This window comes from Neltuma alba, unplaced genomic scaffold (genome assembly GCF_004799145.2).
Source record: "Neltuma alba isolate B1F8T4 unplaced genomic scaffold, ASM479914v2 tig00012312_pilon, whole genome shotgun sequence".
Taxonomy (NCBI): domain Eukaryota; kingdom Viridiplantae; phylum Streptophyta; class Magnoliopsida; order Fabales; family Fabaceae; genus Neltuma; species Neltuma alba.
The window spans coordinates 29,039-38,865 of NW_021636823.1; the positions used below are offsets into that span (position 1 = coordinate 29,039).

General features: G+C 34.2%; 1 protein-coding gene across 1 annotated transcript; it reads left to right on the forward strand.

Annotated features, from left to right (window-relative positions):
- Positions 1 to 645: 645 nt before the first annotated feature.
- Positions 646 to 5,764, forward strand: LOC114725934 (cysteine-rich receptor-like protein kinase 2). Its single transcript, XM_028912492.1, has 8 exons — positions 646 to 1,037; positions 2,594 to 2,997; positions 3,112 to 3,255; positions 3,437 to 3,540; positions 3,709 to 3,922; positions 4,169 to 4,400; positions 5,049 to 5,205; positions 5,439 to 5,764. Exons 1-8 carry the CDS (start codon positions 646 to 648, stop codon positions 5,667 to 5,669), a joined length of 1,878 nt encoding a protein of 625 aa, XP_028768325.1. The 3' UTR covers positions 5,670 to 5,764.
- Positions 5,765 to 9,827: the final 4,063 nt, after the last annotated feature.

Genomic DNA, 9,827 nt, shown 5'->3' on the forward strand with positions numbered 1-9,827 from the left:
CTATACCGTCCACGCTTAAAAAGACACTACCTAATGCCGACAAAGTAAAAAAAAAAAAAAAACTACTTCCACTACTTAATATAAAAACTAGTTAAAAATTTAATTTATATTTAAATATAATATCTCAATCTACTTTTTCTATAATATTTATCTATTTTGTCTCCAAAATAATCAGTATGGTAATTGCACATTATTAGGAATTTTCATCAAGTGATAGCTGGTTTCAATATATATAATTAATCAGAGTATTTTAAACAAATATTTATTTATTATAAATAACTAACTTAACTAAGTAATGTTGATCCAACAGCCACGGTCAGCTCCTTTTAACCTAGGCACAAGTTCCTGTACACAACACCGGAACTTGTCATTACATAACCTCTGCCTCACGTAGGACATTTAATTTGCTGATTACATTTCTTCCTCAAAATCTTACAGTGATTTTCTCACCCAAAAAAAAAAAAAAAATCAGTTTTCCACAACCTCACCGTCACGTTTCAAGAGATATAATTTTGAAAATCTAATGTTGCGGTCTATTTCAAACACCATGATGCTCCTTTTATTTCGTTATTATCCTCATACTCTATTGAAGCAAAGGCCCATTGATCTCTCTTTCTTTCTTTATCTTCTACCTCTCAATCAAACATGCTTCAACATTCTTATCTCCTTACCTTGTTCATTTTCACATTCTGGTCATGCTGCGCTATTGACGCCGTCGTTTCAGACCCACAGACTCATCTTGTTACCATCGGCTGCACCCCATTCGACCGCTTCCTCGTTTCCGACTTGTCTGTCTTCAATGACAACCTAAACGCAACGTTTCGAGACATCAGAGAACAGGTTAGAGATCAAAACAAGCATTTCGTTCCGGTTCAGGAAAGCGGTGGCGGAAGCCCTGTGTCCACTCTTTTTCAGTGCAGAAACTACCTTTCTATCGCCGACTGTGTCGCGTGCTTTGATGTAGCTGCCGCCAAAGTCCGGAGCTGCCGTGCCGGAGCCCCTGGTGGCCATGCCGTTTACGACGGCTGCTTCCTCAGGTACACAAAACTACTCCACAAGGTTCCACTAGTTCTTTTCTTAGTAGGGCACCTAAAAATAAGATATTTATTGTGACGTTATTAGTTTAACCAAGGTGTAGTTTTGGAGATAATATCTCAAAATAAAACTTAACACACACCAACTCAGACTTCATTTATGTCTAAGTATCCAATATCTTTTGATGAGTCACCTTAATTGACAGAAAATATCTCTTTTATGTCTTTGGGGGTGTGTGGTTTCTCCTGAAAGTGTTTTTTAAAAACATTTTCATGCAAATTGAGATAAAATCCTTCTTACATAGTATACTGTAAAATCATTATAACTTTGTTTTTATCCAATCACTCTCTTAATTTAAATAAGATGTTGCGGGTGGGACTTTATAATGGGTGCGTGAGCTCCTTGACAAAAAAAAAACAGTATCTTTCTTATTTAAAAAAAAAACTTATTTGAAGAAAAAGATAATTTCAAAAAGGGAAAGCAATCCATTTCCTCATCCTTTACATCAATTTTCCGGTAGAGGTTCATTCCTATGCTTTCTTGTGCTAGTCTCTATAATGATGATGTGGCATGATGGAGTTCATCAAAAGGGAAAAAAATGATAAACAGGTCTTGCATATGGGACTTAATAACTAATAAACCCAATAAAGTTGTTAAACTATAGTAAGATGTAGGGGATTTGAATGTCATTATGCACATAGTATATGTGAAATAGTCAGAATACTTCTGCAAGACCCCAAAACCAACTTTGATTGGTCGATCGTTCACTAATCACTTGACTCAGACTGTCATAGGCCGGCGACTAGATGGTCATTGGACCCCTAGCAGCAGGTTGTCATCAGTAAGAGCAACTATTTTAAAACTATTTTTACTAAAATATTTATATTTTAATATTTAATCATTTAAATATGACAATTATTTAAAACTAGTGTAAGTTATTTTTATTTTTTGATCTGCATAAAACTAGTGTAAGTTAATTTATAAAACTTGCAAGTGAATCAGAGAACATATTTTGTGTATAACTCATAATAACCTTAAATCACTTTGGGTTTGGGACTAATTTTTATTGTTGAACTAAAACATTAAGGTTAAAATCCTCCCAATAAATATGTTATAAATATGTTTTTTGAGATTTGAACTTGTGTGAATCAAAGTGCTTTTTTTTTGGTTAACTTGCAAATTCTAAAGCATTGGCTATAAACAATAAGACTATTTGGCCATGATTTTTAAAAGTGACCTTTTAAATTTAGTTTCAACAGTAACCTTTTTTTTGTCACTGTTAAAACCTTTTAGCTATAGCCCTTATGGCAATGATATTGGACAATGACAACGCTGCAACTTATAGCTACCGAAACTTTTAATGGTGACTTTTGTACTTTTAGCCATGACATAAAAGTCAATTTTTTTTTTGCGGTGATTATTAATCAATATATTTTTCTAGCATATCAAAAGAAATCCAGATGTCCACAAAGGGTTTCTCTGTATATACATATTGCAAAATCCATATTGAACTTGGAAAACTGATATATATGCATGGGAAATTTTTTGGTATTTTGAGGTATGATGCGAGTCCTTTCTTTGACCGGGCGACGGATACTTTCAATGCTGCCTTATGTGGGAATAAAACTACAGGAGAAGCCACTGCCTTTAACTCAGCTGTGCAAAAACTGCTGATGAATCTCCAAAGAGAAACACCAACAATCCCTGGCTTTCTGACAGCCACGAAGACACAAGTACTTAATAATAATGGTCCAACTATATATGCCTTTGTGCAGTGCACAGAAACTATCACACAAAGTGGATGCCTCAGTTGCTTAGATGTTGCATACAGAAATATGCAGACTTGTCTTCCTACTTCAGATGGTCGAGCTTTTGATCAGGGCTGTTTCATGAGATACTCCACAACCTCATTCTTTCCTGATAATTACCAGATCGTTGACGTCACTCCCATGGATAAACAAGGTATGGTTCATTTGAAGATTTAAGTGTTCAATTATATAATTTTCTTTTGTTAGTTTTATGTTACACTTATCTCATGTCATTTTGGTTTGATAAGACGATTTTCTTGGCTTGCAGGTTCGAGCATTAAGGGGGCTATCATTGGTGGAGTTGTTGGAGGAGTATTGCTTGTTTTGGTTGCCCTTGCACTTTTTGTTTGGATTAAACCACGTAAAAGCCCTAAAAGGGTTCCGGCTAGAGGTAAAAAAAAAAAAGTTCAAAGTATTAATTTACTGCATATTTTTAATGTTTGGGTGATGATCTGGTTTTCACTTTGTCCGTGAAAGAAAGAGTTATGGACTTTCCATGTATCTACAAAGGATGAATCCTGATATGTTTTTCTAATTTTTTGAGAGAATTTGACTAATGTTTTTCTCCAGGAGACATAACTGGTGCAAGCAAGTTGAAGGTGCAATTCATTACAGTTACATGGATTTGAAGTACGCAACTAGAAATTTTAGTGTAGAAAATAAACTTGGAGAAGGAGGATTTGGTGCAGTATATAAGGTAGCTATATCTTTTGATTATTAATATTTTCATCTAGATCATGTTCCCCAAGTAAGGATTTTCCGATGTGAGTTTTATGCAGTGTTGTAAAAACTTGTATATATACGAAAGGAAAATTAAAGGGACCATATATAACGCTTTTAGGAAATTATTAATCATCATGAACAGGGAACTCTGAAGAATGGGAAAGTAGTTGCAGTCAAGAAGTTGACTTTACGTCGTTCCAATAAAGTGGAGGAAGAATTTGAGAGTGAAGTGAAGCTTATAAACAATGTTCATCATCGAAATCTTGTTCGACTTCTGGGATATTGCAGTAAGGGTGATGAGAGAATTCTTGTTTATGAATACATGAAAAATACCAGTCTCGACAAATTCTTATTTGGTAAACTCCCTATGAACCTACCAAAATTTATGCTCTGTTCTTTAAGTACAGCTGCTTGATGTCTTCATAATATTAAGACGTGGATATATTTTCATTTTCGTATAATTGACTCTTCTAACAAGCTCATTCCCAGATGAGATTAAAAATTATTGAAGTACTTAGTAAAAGTATATAAGTATTTCCTCTAGAAACATTTAGAGGATCATTTTTTAATTGTTTCTTTGCCATGAGTAAATTTGTTAACAGGTAAAATGAAAGGTTCTCTTGGTTGGAAGCAACGATATATTATAATTTTAGGCACTGCAAGGGGTTTGGCCTATCTACACGAAGAATTTCACAACCGTATCATACATAGAGATATAAAATCCAATAACATCCTCTTAGATGATGATCTTCAACCTAAAATTGCTGACTTTGGGTTGGCAAGACTTTTACCTGAGGACAAATCTCATCTTAGCACGAAATTTGCAGGAACATTGTAAGTTGAAATAATTATATTTGGCTTCTTTTTTTTTTTTACTTTAATCACAGTATATGCATGCAGATAAAATATATGTTTAGGTAAACACAACACTCCTATGATATCGATAAATAATTTTAACATTTTCCTTCTTTTTTCCTGTAATTAAAACGTCAATACTACATGAAAGAGTTTGGTGACATGTGGGATAAGAAAAAAATTATGGTTTAATTATATTTTTAAAATATTTGGATTATTTGGACTTATCATCATTTTACGATTTATTTATTTTTATCAGTATTTTAGTTTTCTTATTATTGTTAGGATTAGTTGTTATTATTATTTTTCTTCTTGTTATTGTCATCATCTCATTATAACTAGTTCTAGGGTTTTCATTTTACGGAGACTTAAGACTTTGGATTGAAATTTCAGAATACAATTATTTTCTCTCCGGCGTCCCTTCTCTGCTTCCCTTTTCTCCTCGATTTCTTTCTTTTTCTATATTGTTTTACATCAGAATTCATATCTATGTTCCACATGACATAGTATTATGTTTGTTCCGTCTATTTCAGATATTGTTGCCTTGAAATTTATATGGGCGTGTTTGTGTTCTTAATTATAATATGATGAATTATGTCGTAAATGCTACATATATATATTTGTCAGAGGATATGCAGCACCGGAGTATGCAATAAATGGACAATTATCTGAGAAGGTTGATATCTACAGCTATGGAGTTGTAGTTCTAGAAATTCTTAGTGGTCAAAAAAGTGAAGAATTGAATGTTAATGGTGAGGCCGAAGGTGAATTCCTCCTTCAAAAGGTAAGAAAATTTATAAAAGCATTTAAAAATACTATTTTTGAAGGAGGTTTTGACGTGGGAATTCATTTAGTAAATCAACACATATACTGCTTTTGGGTTAGATCTTTTGAAAGAGGTTTTTTTTTTTTTTATTAGAGAATCTAAAAATAACCAAAACTTTAAAAATTAATACCTTCGTCTTTGCATTTCTATCCTGGTGATTTTGTTTAACTTTTGATCCCAATTATTGTTAGGCATGGAAACTATACGAAAGAGGCATGCATTTAGAGTTGGTGGACAACACTTTAGACTCTAACGACTATGATGCGGAAGAAGTAAAGAAAATAATTGAGATTGGATTGCTTTGTACCCAAGCATCAGCTACAATACGGCCGACAATGTCCGAAGTGGTTGCCTTGCTCCAAAACAAATATTTGTTTGAAAATATGAGACCAACTATGCCTTTCTTGGTTGAAACTAAATAAGGGCTCATGGAACGAACTATTACTTCTGCATGGCTAGGGGGTGTTTGGCTGGAGAAGAAAAGTAAATTTATAGAATATAAAGTAAATATATGAGAGAAATTTTGTCTTGATTTATAGAAAATCACTTTTTAAAAGTATTTTTTGAATTATATTGTCAGAAAAATACTTGTTTGTATGTTTTGAAGTTTTTAGTGTTGAAACCCATAGAACGGAATACGAACTAACATCAAACAAAAATGAGAATGCTTGTCCTACATTCCATTATTATATTCTTCAACATGTGTTTGTAATCATATATCAATCCTTAAAAAGCATATGTCAATTGATAATTTTAGTGTACAATTTCAAGTAAACTACATTACTCTAGCTTAACGTTTTGGTTAATGTACACACGACAACCTCTTTTTTTTTTTTTTTTTCCTAATCCAATTTTATTTTAAATGATGATATGATGTGAATTTTTCCTACAATACACGACTTTGCGAGCGAAGTTATTTATTCGTCTTTATAGTCACGTTAAGAGTGACATAACCGTATCACATCGGAGTTTAATAACAAGTTAATTGCCTAATTCTTATTGTGTCAAGAAAATGTATGAAAAACATGCACTATTCATAAGTATTGAAAACATGGCTTATTTCTTAAATTTTGTATAATTATTTACTTAAAACTAAGTTTAGCTTTGATATGCAGGTGGTGCATTTCAAAAATTGGTGATAATCTTTTTAGAACCTATTTGCTCTTTGCCACCTGGATTTTCATTATGGGCTGGATTTAAAGTTAGTGATGGTTTATTTTCTGTCTTGAACTCTGGGCATTCACAGCAGATAACAATAGAGAAGACTTTCTGAAACAGCATTAGTACTGATCATGAGATCCTCTTTGTACACGCCGCCAGCTTTTTCCTAGTCCGTGTTGGAAACTTTCAAGTCTTGTCGCCTTTTTTGAAAAGGCAGTGCGGCTTAAGTTCAAACCCAAGTTATCCACAAGGCAAGATGGCACAAAATCTATACACGCGTCGGTCAAAAACCTTTCATAAATTGCATGGTCACCCTTACACAAATTGTTGTTGCGTCCTTCAAGACTGTTTAAATTTAAGAAACATGTTGAAAAACAGCTCCATCCCACTGATATTAAGCCCAAAACACGAACCCTCTTCGGAGTTCGAAGCAGTCCCAACAACAAGATGCTTCAACGTCCTAATAATCTCTTTCTTCTCCTGGTGACCTTCTTGATATTCTGGTCAGGCTGAACTCTAAACGGTGTCGTTCCGGACCCGCAGACCAATCTTCTGCACAGTGGATGCAGCCCGTTCTACGAATACGTGCTGTCCAACTTCTCGACGTTCAACGAAAACCTCAACACAATGTTTAGAGAAATCCGAGGGCAGATCGTGACTCAGAACAAGTACTTCGCGACAGCGCAGCAGGGCGGCGGAAATAACCCAGTTTCCACTCTTTTTCAGTGCAGAAATTGCCTCTCCATCCCCGACTGTGCCGCCTGCTTCGACGTCGCTTCTGTTCAGATCCGCAACTGCTCCGGCGGAGCACACGGTGCCCGTGTCGTCTACGACGGCTGTTTCCTCAGGTACAAGATCCGACTGACCCACCTGATTCAATTTTTGACTCCCCTGTTGAAACAGTGGAAGCTTAGGCCTTGGATATAAGATATTTATTGCGTGATCATTGAGTAGTTTGTGAATGTGTTGTGAGGTTTACGACCGTGTTTTCTTTTTGGTTTTGTCTCTATTTGCATTGATTAATTAAACAGTAAAGACAAAGGAGAAATAAAACTTTAGTTAAGTATGGCTACTTAAAGTAGATGATAATATGAAATTAAAGTTTAATAACAATAGATTGGATCTCAAAAAAAAAAAAATCATTGAATTTCAAAATTTCAAATCATTCTTGTTTACTACATTTTAATAACAATTGACAACATTTAAAAAAGTGAATGACAATATATTTTTGTGATTTGAGATTTTGAAATTTTAGAGGTATTTTTTTTGGGGGATTTTTTTTCCATATATTTACACATTTCTCATTTTAATGATAAGGTAATAATTTGATTCATTAAATTTCTTAAAAATTTATTTACATATTTTTTTTTAGCGTTGGTAAACATTTCATATGAAAAAATTTATAACTTGCAAGGTTTTATTGATATAATCGATGAAATAAAAAATTGATGATTTCTCAGATAAATAATATAATAGACAAGATTTTAACAACAAATCATAATCAACAAGTTGTGAAATTCATCAACACACAGACGTCACGCACGCAATAAGTGAGTATAAATGCTCAACTGCCATTAGATGCCCTCTGCTGGGCGGTCCGTGTTACCTAAATCAGTCTATAAATAATTCAACATAGGAATATAAATTTAATTCAAACAATTTTAATAATTAATATTTTGGTAAAGGCACGAGGAGAAGATTAAAGATAACAAAAGGAAGAGTACAAAGAGAAAGCTATTAAGAATAAGAAAGTAGGACCAGGACACGATTCAAAATGGCTTATGAGTTCGGGAAGCGGGTTAATTAGAATATCAGACACTAGCAAGACAAGACATAACTTTGGCTAGGTTTATAGAAAGCTTTATGTGAATTGTGAGTTAGAGTCTTATTCCTTGAATAAATTTATGGATAATTTATTACCTATTAGAGACAAATGTATAAAACCTAAATTTACACTATGCTTATTACCAAAATCATAGCTCCGATATTTAAAGAAATGTACCACATCAAGTAGGTCAATAACTAATCAATGCAATTTTATAGTGATATTGGAAAGATGAATTGGTATTACTTTGTGGTATGCTAAGGTATGAGACGAGTGCCTTCTTTGACCAAACATATTTTGAATTTGAATTCAGATATTCAAATATTTCTTTGACTTATAATATTATGATTTCTTGAATTCAAATTCAGAATCAATCATAATCAATTCTAAATATATATATCTCTCTCTCTAATATATATAATCTATACAATATAAATTAATTAAATTTATATCGTAACTGATTGATTTGTTTAAGAATGTTTGACCAAGTCGAACATATCATAATCTTACTTAGATATTTGACCGGTATATTTTCTTAATATCTAGTCAAATAGTTCGGTTCATCAAGAGTGGATCCAAGCCCAAAATCCAACATAAATATAGATCCAACCTGTTATGTTTTCTCCCTCTCCTTATTTATTTCCTTCACTTAGAAGATAAAAAATCTAATAACAAACATTTAGTGGCTTACCATGTTTCAAGAAGCGGTTGATATCAGTGGTTTGATCATCAGGAAAGAGAGAAGTGGTGGAGTATCTCATGAAGCAGCCAGTATCGTAGCTCTTAGCATTTGAGTTTGTAAGACAAGTCTGAAATTTGGCTGACGCAGAGTTCATGCAATTCTGGCACCCACTGTGTGAGAGGGTTTGAACGCATTGAGCAATCGCATAAATATTCAAACCATTATTATTAGGCACAGGCGTCTTAGTGACCGCATAAAATCCACTCATTCTTGGGGTTGCTACGTTTAGATTCCTTAGAAATTGTTGGACAGTTGAAGCAAGCGCCAGGGAATCTGTTATTGTCTGATTCCCACATCTTATGTTGCTCCACTCTATGTCGTTGGCCAGATCAAATTGTTGACTGCTCTCGTACCTAGTCATTAATCAATAAGACGGTAACTCATTAAGCATGTGTCTAGTGTCTTTTTTGGGTATTGGATGGTCCCAAAAAGAGATGTAAGTTTTTGGTAGCCTCTTTTGTGTGTACCTATGGCTGCTGAAGAAGACTAAATTGAGATGAACTTATTTCACTAAGAAGAACATCTGAATCAAATCTGTTTACTTATTAGACAAGAATAATGTATGCTCTACCATCTTATCTCTATGACGATGCTCTATTATCCGAGAAAAAAGGGTGAAACTTGAGGTTGTGGGGGTAGCTAGTTGTACCTGAGGAAGCAGCCGTCGTAGACGAGACGGGCACCGTATGACCTGGCGGAGCAGTTGCGGATGTTTACGGCGGCGACGTTTAAGCAAGCGAGGCAGTCGGCGACGGAGAGGTAGTTTCTGCACTGAAAAAGGCCATAGACGGGGATGTTAGCCTTCACTGCTTGAGCTGTGGCGAAGTGTTTGTTTTGGCCTTGGATCTGAGC

Coding starts and splice junctions, on each gene's coding strand:
- LOC114725934 (XM_028912492.1), top strand. CDS start 646: ATGCTTCAACATTCTTATCTCCTTACCTTGTTCATTTTCACATTCTGG. Junction 3,256..3,436: donor TAAAAAAAAAAAAGTTCAAA/GTATTAATTTAC, acceptor GGTGCAAGCAAG/TTGAAGGTGCAATTCATTAC. Junction 5,206..5,438: donor GTGAATTCCTCCTTCAAAAG/GTAAGAAAATTT, acceptor AATTATTGTTAG/GCATGGAAACTATACGAAAG.